At 35.2% G+C, this 16448-nt stretch overlaps 2 protein-coding genes across 4 annotated transcripts in view; both read left to right on the forward strand.

Moving 5' to 3' along the window:
• The window catches only part of RANBP6 (RAN binding protein 6), a 42597-nt gene extending 27496 nt beyond the window's left edge, over positions 1-15101 (forward strand). Inside the window, exon 3 of the transcript XR_008713545.1 lies at positions 14969-15101. The gene's annotated coding sequence lies outside the window, so the exon portion shown is untranslated. The remainder of the gene's footprint in view (positions 1-14968) is intronic.
• Positions 1-16448, forward strand: part of BRD10 (bromodomain containing 10) — a 115726-nt gene that overhangs the window by 21928 nt on the left and 77350 nt on the right. Inside the window, exon 2 of one of the 3 annotated variants that reach the window (XM_055578131.1) lies at positions 14969-15169. The exons of the other annotated variants lie outside the window; for them this stretch is intronic. Within the exon in view, the coding sequence (XP_055434106.1) occupies positions 14969-15169 (201 nt within the window). The remainder of the gene's footprint in view (positions 1-14968; positions 15170-16448) is intronic. 3 annotated transcript variants of the gene reach the window in all.

Consider the following 16448-nt stretch of genomic DNA (forward strand, 5'->3'; position numbering starts at 1 on the left):
AAGTGGCTCAGAAGGTAAAGCATCTGCCTGCAATGCAGGAGACCCAGGTTTGATACCTGGGTCAGGAAGATCCCCTGGAGAAGGAAATGGCAACCCGCTCCAGTACTCTTGCGTGGAAAATTCCATGGACGGAGAAGCCTGGTCGGCTGCAGTCCATGGGTTGGCAAAGAGTTGGACTCGACTGAGCGACTTCACTTTACTTCAAACTATAGTGAAGGTCATGAAGATAATGGTGACCTCCTTCAAAAGGTCCCATGCACCCACTGCTACACTCAGTGCCTCCAACTCTGCAGCAGACCACCACCAAATTAGCATGTAAATCCTTTTTTACAAATAGTTAACATTTATCCATTCTTTCTATATGCTGATTATAATACTTTGCTAAGCACTCTGTATGCTCTCTGAAGAAGACTGGAAACACATGGAAAATTGTTAAAAAAATAAAAATACAAAATCACCTATCCCATCAGATATCACTTGTTAGTCTTCTTTATCTCATCTGTATATGTATCATTTATTCACACACCAAATGTTAGTACAAAATTTTAATTTACCATATGTAGTTTATGTATTTTGCCATATATTCTGCTTATCACTTACTAGATTTTATTTTGTTATTTGATTGTTATGTATATATATTGTTGCATGTCAGATTACAGGATAGCAACAGTAGGACCTTTTCCTTTAGCGATGGTTTTGTTTTGCTTTGTTTTGTTTGACTCTGTAGTTTTTTCTTCTAAGGTTATTTTTTCATGATGTGGATTAGCCATCTTGTGCTTTGTCTGCTAAAGCTAAGTCGCTTCAGTCGTGTCCGACTCTGTGCGACCCCAGAGACGGCAGCCCACCAGGCTCCCCCATCCCTGGGATTCTCCAGGCAAGAACACTGGAGTGGGTTGCCATTTCCTTCTCCAGTGCATGAGAGGGAAAAGTGAAAGTGAAGTTGCTCAGTCGTGTCCGACTCCTAGCGACCCCATGGACTGCAGCCTACCAGGCTCCTCCTTCCATGGGATTTTCCAGGCAAGAGTACTGGAGTGGGGTGCCATCGCCTTCTCCGTGTGCTTTGTTTGGCTACCAACAAAAAAATGCGGACTGCTTTTCACTAAAAATTAGCATAACTTATTAAGAAATAGGCTGAAGCCATCAGTGATGGCATGATGAATTTGTGAAATTTATAATAAGAATATATATTAAAACTATTTTTAAATGTTTTCAGTCACACAAGTTAGTTCCTAATGTTTTCATTACTGTATAGCTATACTTTTAAACAATATGTGTGTTTAATTTGCCAGTTTACAACAAGGAGTAGAGCAAACTGCCTTGGCTGCATTATGCCAGTAATGCCACTCTGTTTGAAAGGCTTTATCTATATTAAATTATTAATCCCCACAACTCTTGAAGTAATTAATGATTTACATAACGTATTTTACAAATGAAAAAATGAGACACAGGAAAATTAGTTTACCCAAACTAATTAGTGGCAGAACCTGGATTTGAATCTGTTTAGCTCCAGAGCCCAGGTGCTTAATCGCAGTGCTTGCTGCTTAGGATCTAGAGCTGTAGAGATTGAGAGAAAGAAGCCTTTCTACCTGGAAGAGAAACTGAGAGAATAGTTTCATTAGAGATTTCAGGGTGGACGGAGCATTTAGATACTTGTGGTGAGATCGACAGTATGTGTTTGCCATATAAATTATTAAAAACTATGCATATAAAGTGTAACTACTGTGATAATCTAAAGGAAATAGTGTAACTGATGTACACTGACTTTGCTTAACAATTCAGTAGTGTTTGTTTTGTCAGTAGTTTATTAATTTAAAAAATAATATATACATCTTGGTGGCAAAAAATTAAATGGTAGGAGAAGTATTACAGTAAAAATATCTCCTCTTCATTTGCCTGGTCCCCTACTAAAATAGGTTAATACTGTCACTAGTTTCTTGTATTCATTTGGCTGTCTCAGGGTTTTTTTTTTCTGTTTGTATGAAGTTTTACCATTTTTTTCTTATTGAGGTATAAATTGATTTACAATATTAGTTTCAGGTGTACAACATACTGATTGAAAATTTTTATATGTTATACTCCATTTAAAGCTATTATAAAATATAAACTATATTTCCTATGTTGTACAATATATCCTTGCAGCTTATTTATTTTATACCTAGTAGTTGGCATCTGTTTAATCCCCTACCCCTATGATTGCCTCTCCCTATTTCCCTGTCTCCACTGGTAAATATTAGTTTGTTTTCTATATTTGTGAGTCTGCTTTTGTTTGTTTTATTCATTTGTTTTATTTTTTAGATTCCACATATAAGTGATATCACACAGTATTTGTCTTTCTCTGACTTATTTCACTAAGCATAATACCCTTCAGGTCCATCTGTGTTGTTGCACATGGTGAAATTTATTCTTTTTTATGTCTCAGTAGTATTCTGTTGTGTATATTTTATACACATACACACAAACCACATGTTTTTTAATCCACTCATCTGTTGATGTTCTCTTAGGTTGCTGTCATATTTTGGCAATTTTAAATAATGCTACTATGAACGTTGGGATGTATCTTTTTAAATTAGTGTTTTCATTTTCTTTGAATATATACCCAGGAGTGGAATTGCTGGATCATATGGTTGTTCTATTTTCAGTCTTTTGAGGACTCTCCATACTTGTGCCAATTGACATTCCCACCAACAGTAGGTAAGGGTTCCCTTTTCTCAGTATCCTTGCCAGTATTTGTTATTTATGGTCTTTTTGATAATAGCCATTGTGACAGGTATAAGATGATATCTCATTGTGATTTTGATTTCCATTTCTGTTTAGCAATGTTGAACATCTTTTCATGTGCCTGTTGGTCATCTGTATGTGTTTGAAAAAATGTCTTATCAGGGCTTCCACCCATTTTTAAATTAGTATTGGTATTTTAATACTGAGCTGTATGAGCTGTTTGTACATTTTGTCTTTTTTGTTTTGTTTGTATATTTTGGAGAGTAATATCTTGTTATTTGCATTGTTTGCAAATATTTTTTCCTAGTGTAGGTTGTCTTTTCACTTTATTGGTGGTTTTCTTTGTTGTGCAAAAGCTTTCAGTTTAGTAAGACATCGTTTTTAAGTTTTTGTTTTTATTTCCTTTGCTTTAGAAAAGGAAATATTGCTATAGGAAAGGAAATATTTAGAAAAACATTACTATGAATTATGTCAGAGAGTGCTCTTATGTTTTCTTGTGGTAGTTTTATGGTTTTCCATCTTATGTTTAGTTTTTTAGTCCATTTTGAGTTTACTTTTGTATATAGTATAAGAAAATAATCTAATTTCATTATTTTACTCCATTTGTTGAATAGACTCCCTTTCTCCATTGCATATTCTTGTCTCCTTTGTAACAGATTTAATTAACCATGGGGGGGGCAAGTTATATTCTATTCTATTGCGTTTGTCTGTGTGTCTGCTTTTATGCTAGTATTGTACTGTTTTCATTATTGTAGCTTTGTAGTAAAGTCAGGAAACCTGATACCTCCATCTGTCTTCTCTTCTCAAGATTGCTTTGTCTCTTCAGTGTCTTTTGTGTTTCCATACAAGTTTTCAAATTCTTTATTCTAGTTCTGTGAAAAATACTATTGGTATTTTGATAGGGATTGCATTGACTCTGTAGATTTTTTCGGGTAGAATAGTTACTTTAACAATATTAATTCTTGCATTCACTGAACATGGAGTATCTTTCCATCTGTTTATCATTTTTAGTTTCTTTGTTTCTTTCATTAGTCTTATAATGTACACTGTACCAAGTACAGATCTTTTATTTCCTTAGATTTATTCCTAGATATTTTTCCTAGATATTTTATTCTTTTTGCTTTGATAGTAAATGGGATTTTTTTAAAATTTCTCTTTCTGATAGTTAATTGTTCATGTATGGAAACTCAACAGATTCCTGTATATTAATTTTGTATTCTGCAGCTTTACTGAATTCATTGATAAACTTTAGTAGTTTTTTGGTGGTATCTGTACAATTTTATACGTATAGTATCATGTCATATGCTAACAGTGACAGTTTTACTTCTTCCTTTCCAATTTTGATTTCTTTTCATTTTCTGGTTGCTGTGATAAGGATTTCCAATACTATGTTGAATAAAAGTTAGCCATTCCAAATTTTAGCATGTTCAAAACTGAACTTTAGGAACTTCTCTGGTGATCCAATAGCTAAGAATCTGTACTCCCAGTGCAGGGGGTCTGGGTTCAATGCCTGGTCAGGGAACTAGATCCTGCATGCAGAAAGTAAAAAGGATCCTGAATGCCATAGTGAAGATCAAAGATCCCGAGTGCCACAGCTGAGACTGGGCACAGCCAAATAAATAAAGTATTGAAATTAAAAAAAAAAAATACACTTAGCTTTAGGTTTGTTTTTTTCTTCTAAGCCTATTCTTGCCTTCTGAGCAAATGATTCCACTGTCTGTCTGCGAAGTTGCTCTGACCAAAAAACTAGCTCCTTTCATTGATTCTTCCTATTCACTTATTTCTCATTTTAAGTATATCAACAATTTCTGAGTTTTCTTCCTCTGAAGTATATTTTAAATCTTGCCCATTTCTCTTCACTGTCTCCCCTTAAGTACAAACTATTATTTCTTGACTGGAATACTGCTATAGTTTGCTGATTTGTTTTTCCTGCTTCTGCTTTTTTCTCTTAGAGTCCATTTTCTACTCAGCAGCCAGGGTAGACCTACAAAAAAAAAAAAAATGTGCATTGAGAAGTCAGTACCTTGCATCAGGTTCTTCATTGGCACTGAGGCTATAGTGAGGAGTTTGGCTTACTATTCTTTATATATCTGCCAAGCCATTTCTCACCTCACCTCACCTTTATAAAACTTGCTCTTTCTTTTACCTAGAACATTCTTATCCCCAAAGTTTTCTTCGGTTTTTTGGTTTGCTTTTTTGTTTGTTTGTTTTGATCATGGCTGGTGGCTCCTGTCATTTCCTTGGAAAAATCATTCTTGACTGTCTTTCACAGAACTTACACTATCTTATAGTTAGGACTTATGTGTATGTATTTGTTTACTCACTTTTTGTGTATCTTCTTACTAGCATGTAAGCTTAGCAAGGAGGAATTTTGCCTGTAAGTGTTGATGCCAGCACCTAACTCAGTATTTGTGAGAACTTAGTATTGAAAAAAGAAATAAATAAATGAGTCTGATCAAGCATTGAGGTTGAAGTTGAGCTTTATTTTTTATCTCACATCCAGCTATTTGTCACAGCATTATTTTTTTCCATTGCTTTGATATACCATTTTGTAATATTAATATATTTAAATATTTGAATCTACTTTTGAACTCTTTTCACTATACTGTTGGTATGTTTTAACTCTTCATCTTCTGGCATTAAAATTCTTTATTACTGTGACTTTTAAAATCCATTTTAATATCTAATCAGATGAGTCCTCTGTCAAATGATTTTTTCTTAGTTTTTCCAGAAATGAAATTTTTATATTCTTAATTTTACATAAGGTACTTTTTATATTTGTTTATAGTATTGTGGAATCAGCATTTGAACCACTCATTTTTTGGTCACTTGGCAGAAGAAATAAGTGAGAGATGGAGAGATTAGCTAAGATGACAGAATAGAAAGACCCCAAGCTCACCTCATCTCACAAGCACACCAAAATCATAACTATTTGCAGAATAGCCATCAGTAAAAAAGACCAGAACCACAGTGAGATGGAGTTGAATGATTATTGTCAAAGATAGAGAAGTCTACAAGGAGGGAGAGATTTGGCTTGGGTTTTGAAGAAACAAGCTTACCAGATGTTGAGGGGAAGAAAGAACAGAGAAACTGGTGCAGAGGTGCAATACCAAGCAGCGTATCTGAATGGAAAAATGCAAGAGAGCAGTTAAGTACCTGGAAGACAAAGACCATTGTCTTTTGAATCCCCAGCTCCCAAAGCACAGCCTGGGACCCAGTAGTGCTCAATAAATGTTTATGGAGTAAATGAGAGACAATACAGCCAGATAGAGTCCTGTAGCACACGCTAAACCTTGCAAAACCCAGAGGGCAGGGTAAAACAACTGAAGATTTTTTAAATCAGAAGAAAAATAAAATTCAGAAATGAAAGATTTAAATATTTGTCTTTAGTTATGTGACCCAGTGGAGGTGTTAGCTAACCCTCTGGTAATCATTTTGCAAAATATATGTGTATCAAATCAATATATCATACACCTTAAACTTACACAGTGGTTTATGTCAGTTATATCTCCATAAAGGAGGGGAAATGCTCATTTTTGCATTAAAAGTATATGAGAGAACAATAGGAATTACTAGTTTGTGGGGAGTAAGAATGATATTCTTCCCATTCTTGAAATGAACAATAGAGAAGTTGGTAGCATTACTTATTTTCTATAAACACCATGATATCCACTTTCTACATCTTCCTAATTTCATTTAAGTCTTCAGCTCTTGTCAGGGCCCTACATCCCTTTTTTATGATCTGTTATTTCAGGTAGGTAGAGGCAAGACTCATCCTAGCTTTCCCAGCTTTCTTCTTTGTGTCTTTGTCTCATCTGAAAGTATTCTGAATTTACAGTATCCCACTTTAAATCCTCATCAATACTTGGCAGATATTTAGAGGAGTTAGCCAAGAAAAGGAAGCCAAAGTATCTATCTGCCCACTTTGCAGACTTGTCACAGATTTAGTGTTTTCTAGGGAAAATGACATAACCAGTCTCTGAAAGATAGTGACCTAGGGAGCCCTCTGTTCTACCTGTACTGAGAACTCCTGACCGCTTCTGTGTGATAAGGAATAGCTGTAAAGTTAGTAAAATGTTCAACAGGGCAGCCTTAACTTATGGAAAATGCATATCAGAGCTATCAAGGTTGGTAAGGCACTTCTCAGTATCCTTCCTATGTAAATAAAAACTTGGCATTTACCTTTGTGCCTTCCTTAAATTAGAAAGGCAAAATCAAGAAACGGAAATTTATTCTAAGCAAAATGATTAGTTTTCAGTAGTGGTCTTTGGTGCTTCTTTGGGGGAGGGGTGTTATTGTCAATTTTTTTGATGCCCACTTCAGGTATGAGCAAAAATTCTCAGATATTTTATAACTTACAAAGTTATTTCTAATTATTCCCTTATTGAAGTTGCCCTCTTGAATTTTACTAATGAATGTCTTCTTGCTTAATCCTTGGCTTTTACTTAGTACTTTCTCCATCTGCCTGGAGGATTAAGTAGTTTAGATCACTTGATATTAAAATTTTTCTCTTTCTTGGTTATTGTGCTATTTCTTGTCTTAAGAATAACTTATCTTTTGAATCTTCCTCTTCTTTTGCTATGTTTTTCTTTATAATTATGTTTGATCCCTAATGTTATGCTTCTATATCATGTCTCCCTATATTTGTTCCTCTGTGGAGAGATTGTTTTTTATGACTTTATTGCTAAGACTTCCACATCTATATCTTCAGCCTTTCCTTTTGTTTTAGTTTCCTATTTCTGTCCATAGAACTTTCACAGCTGGTTGTATAAGTGTTATGTGAAAATGTTAAAAACTAAATGTGTTTCTAACCCAGGTCTTCCCAGATTTCCTGTTTTTCTTTTCAACTCTCACTTTTTTCCCCGCTGTGGTGTCACCATTGTTTCAACCTGATTATATGCAAACTGTCAGCATGTCCTTGCTGAATCCCTGTTGCTCAGTAAATATTTTGAATGAATGAATTTGAATACTATGAATGAATATTTTTCTTGTTAATTAGTATTGCTTCTCCACTCTTGCCTATCTATCTAAAACTATTTTTTCTGCAAAGTCCAGGTTAAAGTCGACAGAAGAGTATTGGATGGTATAGAGAAGTTGAGTGAATAAGAAATGAAAAATTATCATTTGAATTACATAAGGAGGAGGTCATTTGGGAAGAGGAATTTCAGTGGAGTAGGTGTAGGCAAATGATAGTTTGAAATGTGAAAAGTGAAATGGACCAAGAGTTTAGATGTGGTACTTCTTGAGGGGAATGGTTTGTATTAAAAAAAAACTTGGACATGTTTATATGCTAAAGGCAACTAGCAGGGACAGGCTGAAAATGCAGGAAATAATTAACGAAATACAAATTCTGAAAACCTACTGCTGGATTAGTTTTTGGTAAGCACTTTTTTCACTACAACTTAAAATTCAGATAAATTTTGTTTGGATTCAGATAATTTTATTTTTTGAGAAACTGAAAGTTAATGGAACTCTTTCTTTAAAACTACCATTTTCTCTGTGGAATAAGTAGTAAGCAAAGTCAGCTACTATGTGATAATGGATAGTGAGGTGAAGCTTTTGAATAATGGTGACATTTGAAGTTGGTGTTATGGAGAACCAAAGAGGGAGTTGACTTCCTTCAAAGAAGTCATCTTAGGTGAGTCCAGTTTAGGTTACAGTTAGACAGTAGACTACAAAGTGGTGATTTTTTTTTTTTTTCTACCGTCCTTAGAAGGAGAAGGAAATGGCAACCCACTCCAGTTTGCTGGCCTGGAGAATCCCAGGGACAGAGGAGCCTAGTGGGCTGCCGTCTATGGGGTCGCACAGAGTTGGACACCACTGAAGCGACTTAGCAGCAGCAGCAGCAGCAGTCCTTAGTAGTGAAGGTATAGGAGTGAAGGACCTTTCAGCTGAGATGCAAGAGAGAGATAGGGTGCCTGAGACAGAAAGATACATTGGTCAAGGGAGATGAGATAAAAGAAGAGGTGAGTCATGGGACTTCTTTGGCAGTCCAGTAGTTAAGACTGTGCACTTCCACTGCAAGGGGTACAGGTTCTATCACTGGGGAGCTACGATCTCGCATGCTGCAGTGTGTGGCCAAAACAAAAACATGAAAAAGAGAGGTTTAGTCATATATGATGGATCAGTGGATTCCAACTAGTTATCTACATGAGGCTGAACTATGTTAGAGTAAATAGAGCAAATGAAGAACTCAAACAAGGAACTGGAAGGTTGGATAAAGAGGAGTTAAAAATGCACAGGGAATAAGAGTAACAACTGAGAATAGAAGAACAACGGAGAATAGAAAGTAAAGAAGATCAATTAGGAAACAGATTTAACAGTCTGTGAGAAATGTGTGTGTGTGTGGATGAAGATTTCTTTGTTCTGAAAACTGGGATATCAGATATATACCTGCAATGAGAGAAGTGGTCTCCAAATTTTTATGGTCTGGGTCCTCAAGCAGAAAAAGTTTCCAAGTTTCCAATATGTATCCCAATTGTATGCATATTTATTTATAAATTATATATGGATTCGACTGTACAGTTGTGCTGTATATATTGTAAAACATTATATATAACACATTAAACTAGATAATTGAAATAAGAGATTAAGCATATTTTATTTTTTTAAAAAATACCAATATGAGGTTATTTTGGGTAGGATGTTTTGATATTTCATTAGTTTTAAAAAATCTTGTTTTAATCCTTGACTCTAGAACTATTTGAAAGGTTTGTTTTAAGTTGGGTTTCTTTTGGTACTTGATTTCAAAGACTGTTGTAGTTTGGAGTGGGTAGCCTATCCCTTCTTCAGGGGATCTTCTAGACCCAGGAATCAAACCAGGGTCTCCCACATTGCAGGCAGATTCTTTACCAACTGAGCTATCAAGGAAGCTCATTTCAGAGTTCATAAAGATACACAAATACAGATGGAAAAACTTCATGACAGGCTGGGCTAACTGCATAATGATGCTTATCTATCAGACAGGCAAAAGGTTTTGTTCAAATCCACCAAAAAAAGTTCTGCCTTCCCTAATATCAGTCAGTTGCTCTTGAAAACCAGTACTAAACTGATGTGCTGGATAGTCTTCGTTCAGTTCAGTTCAGTTCAGTTCAGTCACTCAGTTGTGTCCGACTGTTTGCGACCCCATGAACTGGAGCACACCAGGCCTCCCTGTCCATCACCAACTCGCGGAGTTTACCCAAACCCATGTCCATTGAGTCGGTGATGCCATCCAACCATCTCATTCTCTGTCGTCCCCTTCTCCTCCTGCCCTCAATCTTTCCCAGCATCAGAGTCTTTTCAAATGAGTCAGCTCTTTGCACCAGGTGGCCAAAGTATTGGAGTTTCAGCTTCAACGTCAGTCCTACCAATGAACACCCAGGACTGATCTCCTTGCAGTCCAAGGGACTTTCAAGAGTCTTCTCCAACACCACAGTTCAAAAGCATCAATTCTTCGGCACTCAGCTTTCTTTATAGTCCAACTCTCACATCCATACATGACCTCTGGAAAAACCATAGCCTTGACTAGACGGACCTTTGTTGACAAAGTAATGTCTCTGCTTTTTAATATACCGTCTAGGTTGGTCATAACTTTCCTTCCAAGGAGTAAGCGTCTTTTAATTTCCTGGCTGCAGTCACCATCTGCAGTGATTTTGGAGCCCAGAAAAATAAAGTCTAACACTGTTTCCACTGTTTCTCCATCTATTTGCCATGAAGTGATGGGGCCAGATGCCATGATCTTCGTTTTCTGAATGTTGAGCTTTAAGCCAACTTTTTCACTCTCCTCTTTTTACTTTCTTCTTTAGTTCTTCTTCACTCTCTGCTGTAAGGGTGGTGTTATCTGCATATCTGAGGTTATTGATATTTCTTCCGGCAATCTTGATTCCAGCTTGTGCTTCATCCAGCCCAGCGTTTCTCATAATGTACTTTGCATATAAGTTAAATAAGCAGAGTGACAATATACAGCCTTGACGTACTCCTTTTCCTATTTGGAACCAGTCTGTTGTTCCATGTCCAGTTCTAACTGTTGCTTCCTAACCTGCATACATTAGCCCCCTTCAAATCTAGTCTCTACCCTTGTTCACTATGCTTTGTGTCCTGGGAGGCTGATCTCTAAGGACTCCTTCAATTTGTCGGCCTTGTTCTCTGGCTTCTGATTGGATTCAGTGAATTGGAGGCACTGACAGAGAGACAGAAATATTTATCTAGCAGCTTCTTTTTTGCTGTGTTGCAGGTTGTCAGTAGCTGTACATCATCATGTGTAGCACTCTCCTACAATGGCAGCTTCTTGGTTCCAATAACTACTCCCTCCCCTCCCTATTGAGTCTAGAGTGATAAAATGCTCTATGGCTGGTCCATGAGTGCTTCTCCATCCCTTCCTAGTTTCCCTGAAGCTTAGTTGCACATTTGTAAATAGATTCTTCGTTAAACATCACCTCCTTTTGAGTATTCTCTCTTCCTTGTCAAGACCCTGAGGGCTGTATTGCATTTAAAATTTTTTAAGTAAATGGGTTTAAAAGAAGTTGAAACTCTTCATTTAGAATATTTTTAAGCAGATTAGATGATTCTGTTTCCAACTTTTAAGTATACAGATAAAAATTTTATAGGTGTCACTTTTACATTGTTTTAGTAACATAAAGTCATGTAATAGTGGAAACCTTTCCAAATATCTGTATTTAGTAGAGGGTCAGTGTTAGTCCATATGTTAACATTAAGTAAAACTTAATGTCAGCCCATTTCCATCTTAATATATATTTTAGTCATTTTAAACAAAATTGCACCTCTGAATTCTGATATTTGGAATGTATCAACACCTCAGAAAAGACCTTTCACGCTTTGTGAGTGGGAAAAAAAGGATAACTATAAAAGTCAATGAATCAACTATAATTGTTGCTTAGCTTTTATTTACAGTTAGCAATCTGTTATTTTCAAACTACTGCCAGACTGATTTCATAGAATAATTTTTCTAGTAGGAAGGAAAAAGCTTCAATTTTAGAAAAGGAGAGTTATTTTTTGTGTAACTTGAAGGTTGATTAATTATCTGACAGTTCTTATTTGGAAGTGAGACTTATTTTCATCTTATTTTATTGCCTTTTATTCTCTGATGAATGAAAATGAAAACTACTAGTTAGTATGAGATGTTTGATCAAGATTCTTTTACTGTGAACAACAGAATAGATGACTGGAATTTTTCAACTTTATGTGTGTAAATTTAAAATAAAATATAGTTTGGCTTGTATCCTTTCAAATGCCATGTATATAAAGTATTTGAGGCTCTGAAGGTAATGGCCATTAACAAAACAAAGTCCTTATCCTCCTGGAGCTTTCATTCTGGTAAGAAGATGAATAATTACCAAGTAAATAGATAATTATATCATGTAGTATATGATGAGTAGCATGAAGAAAAAGAAACTGGAGTAAGGGAATAGAGAATGACAGGGAATCTGTTGCTGGTTGTGGTGGTCAAGAAAGCCCTCTAAGATATGGTAACATTTTAATAGAGATTTGAATGAAGTGATAATGCCTAGCCATACAAATATCTAGGGGGAAAGTGCCTTACAGGAGAGAGATCCAGTGCAAAGCAAATGTTGGTGTGACTGAGAATCATAAGGAGACATTTGTGACCAGAACACAGAAAGCTAAAGGCAGAGTCATAGAAGATAGTGTCTGCAGAGGTAAATGAGAACCGTATCATACTAGCTCTCATAGGTCATCGAAATTTAGTGTTGTATTTTAAGTATAACTGGAAGGCTTTAGAGGAGACAGAGCAGGGCATTAACTTAATCTAATTACCTTTTTAAAAGGATTACTTGGTTTGTTGCCTAAGGGATAGACTGTAGAGAAATCTGAGTAGAAGCCAGGAGATTGTCACAAAGAGACTGCAATAATCTACGTAAGAGTTTGAACATGTACACAAACACATACTACTAGATGCCATATGTATGTTTACATATGCATATACTTGTATATAATTCCTTTGGGTTAAAAAAATGTTTTGTCCAGAAACTGCTTTTTTACATTCAGCAATGTAGTAAGGACATCTTTTATAGTCAGTACATACAGATTTACCTATTGCTTTTAATAGATGATGATATTGTGTGGTGTGATGTGTGTGCTCAGTCATGTGCGACTTTTTGTGACCCCATGGACTGTAGTCTACCAGGCTCCTCTGTCCATGAAATTTTCCAGGCAAGAATACTGGAGTGGGTTGCCATTTCCTTCTCTGGTGTGATGTACGTGACTTTATTTGATCTCTTACTGAAAGACGTTTGTTTCCACGTTGTTCTTTTTGAATAACAAACAATATTTTGTGTGTGTATTATTGCTCACAGTAGTGGATATATGTCTGTAGGCCAAATTCCTAGAAGCATGATTGGTCAAAGGATATGTGCGCATTAAATCTTAATAATTATTACCGAAGTGACCTCCGAGAAGGCTGTGACAGTTTTACATACCCACTCACGTTGGATAAGAATTTTTTCCTTAGACCCTTTTATCTTTACGTATTGATACAAGACAAACAGTTTTCTTTGTATTTGAATTATGAATGATAAATATCAAAGCTTATAAATTCTTATTTCTGATGAGTATAAAGGATATTAATTTCTCTTTGTTCTTAGAAAATAATGTTTAAAAAAGTAGTTTGAAACTTCATCGTCTCTACTTAAATGACTGAAGTTAAAGGGTAAAATTTAGTTTCTGACTTGTTTACATGACAGTTTAAGCATATGACTTAATGTTTCCCTTAACTCTTCTCCCCCGTGCTCCATGCCCTGTGACTTCTGACATGTCTTCATGTTTTAGTGTAATATTGTCCATGAATGTCCTTTTCCATTAGTATTGATAAGGAGATAAATAAAATTATAGAACTAGTCAGTCTGTCAGTGTGAACGCTCTACTAAAATGAACCCAGATCAGTATCTGTTATTGCCAGTTTATTTTCCTTGGGCCCACATTCCTTACTCCCAGCCCAATTAACTATTATACAGATGTATGCTGTTGTGCTTAAAAGATCACAGCCTGAAATGGTATGGATAGATTAGCTCAAGTTCTTTAGCAACACTGGAAAACCAGTTTAAAAGTTTATGCCCTGCCAAAAGCTGAATTAATTAGAATGTTATCTCCTGATAGTAAACAAAACACGTAACAGTGCCACAGTAGACTTTTGCAGACAGCTGTTCATGGGCCCTAGATGGCCTGAGAGTAAGACAAAAGTTATTCTAACTTAGAGTAATAAACCACTGTGAATATAGTTCAAGATGTACAGGAGTTTATTTCATGACATAAAATCTTGTTTTGGTGATCCTTTAGCTTATTTTGTATTAAAGAAAGCTGTGCCTGTAGGACAGTAGGGAAATACAACTACAGGGTCAACTTCTATTCTAATTGATAGACATTCCTTTCCAGCATAATGAATGCTTGGTTTTAAGATTGATTTGATTTTACCATTGTAGAAACAACCTGTACAAAGCTTTCAGAGGCTCTGGCATGTTTTGCAAAGGTACAACAGCAGTTATTTTCCCTAATGCTTTTCACAATTAACTCATAAATTCAGAAGTCAGTTTTTGGTCTAGGCTTAAAAATTCATAAGATTAATGTTTCTTTAGTGTAAATAGTTTTTATTCAATTATGGGTAATTAATCAAATTGCTGAGAAACTTTTTCATCATTATCTTTAAGCGTTAGGTTAATATTGTATTACTAAATATAGGGTAAGGGAGATATTTATGGTGATGTTGAAGAAGAACTCTAGATTAAGTTCTTTATATAGTTTAGTCAGAAAGTTTCTAAATTTACAATTATATATCATAATGCTTACCACTTAATATTTATATATTATAATGCTTCATTTGTTTATAATTACTTCAACATGTTTATGTATCATAAATTTTCTCTCCCAAAATGTTTTTTTATTATTATATACTTTCCCATACCAATGATAAGTAGTATGAAATCTATAAAGAGATGTAAAGATGTGCTACATTTAATTTTACAAATTTTTTTCATTAAAGAGATCTTTAATTCTTAATTTAGTGCTTCAATTTTATATTTTTTAATGTAGGGAAGACACTATCACTTAGACTGATTTTATGACATGAGTAAGGAAAATTAGAAATTATGTAGCAAGGATAAAAATCTGAAACATAGCTAAACACGGTTTAACTAAGTTTTATGTAGTTAGCAAAAAGGATTCTTCTTAAGATGCTGGTTGATGGGGTTTATTGCTTACCCAGAAGATTTGACCTGTGAATGACTTATTCTTCTCCAAGGCACTTGAGAGAAAAGACAACGATAGCAGTTACATCTAGAGGCTATTATGGATTGGAGGATGAGAAGGGAACTGCATGTACTTCAACAAGGCGTCGGTCAACACCACGAAGTTTGGCAGGCTTGACAAGTGGAGTTTTTGAATCTGTAATGGTTCAAGTTTTGAGACAGGAAGAACAGCTGAGAGCAAAAGAAGAAAAAAGGTAAATGTTAAAAAAAAACACACACAAAAACAGTTAAGTTTCATGTTGTTTAAATTTTTAAGAACTACATTTCAGAGAGTAGCTGTGTAACTTTTGTGTGCCCATATCAAATTTCTGGGCCCATTTTAGTAGTGTTTCCAAAATGCATTCTCACCTAAATATGAGTTAATACTGAAATATCAAAATGGAATTTGTTTCAAAGTACAGTTTTAAACCCAATTATTTAAAAACTATACAAAAATAATTTTTATGAAAGATTTCAGGTTGCTTTCTATACTTCTGGAAGTAGTCTCAATTGAATTATAAATTTTAAATGAGAAGAATTTTGAATAGATTTGTAGAATTTTAGAATAGAAGCACAGACCTTTAACATTTAAAATTAGGAGAACCTCTGGAAATAATGTAGTTCAAAATGACATAGAAGTTCACTTATGCCAGTTCCTTCACTGGTATTAATTTCCTGGATAACTATGCTTACTCTGGACTCATCAGGAAAGAATGTTGTGCTCAATTAGTATTAACTTTTAGGGTCAGGGAGTACAGAGATTGATGACCTATCTATAAGGTTTTTTTAAATAGCAAGAGAGTAGGGCCCAGAGAGGTAAGTGATTACTCAGAAAAGACTGATAATTTTTATATTAAATCATATCCCAAACTGTATTAGCAATTGCTGATATAATAGAGAACTACTAATGCTAGTCAAAGTCAATTTATAATATATTGTTACTCCTCTTGTAATAATAAATTTAGCTTGCTTTGTAGGATTAAAATACAACCTGAGGCTTTCTGTCCACCATACTTTTTAATAATAGTGGTTAGTTGAGAACCCACAGTGTTCTCAAAAAAAAAACACAAAAACTAAATAAAACCCACTTCTTTTCCTTGTATAGAGCCTCATAAAACTACTCCTGCTATAGAAAAGGGGGTTATATGGAAGGGGCTAAAGATTAATCTGACAGTAGTATGTAATAGATTAATGTAGAGAGAAATTGAAGAAAAGGAAGGCTTATAGGAAGAAGGCTGTAGGAGTCTAGTGCTCCACTACTGATGACCAGAAATAGGAAGAAGGTCAAATTGTTCTCGAAACAATCAGCAGGACTTAGTACCGTCCTTGATATAGGAGGAACATAGGAAGAGACAAAGAGGAGTCTGGAGATAGTTGTAATAGTAGCAATAAGAAAATAAAAAAGAATAGTTAACGTTTACTGTGCAGGGCTATTTGCCAGGTTCAGACTGAATTGATTTAGCAGCAGCAGCAGCTCTAAGTACCTCATATGTA

Source organism: Bubalus kerabau, chromosome 4, assembly GCF_029407905.1.
Source record: "Bubalus kerabau isolate K-KA32 ecotype Philippines breed swamp buffalo chromosome 4, PCC_UOA_SB_1v2, whole genome shotgun sequence".
NCBI classification, from domain to species: domain Eukaryota; kingdom Metazoa; phylum Chordata; class Mammalia; order Artiodactyla; family Bovidae; genus Bubalus; species Bubalus kerabau.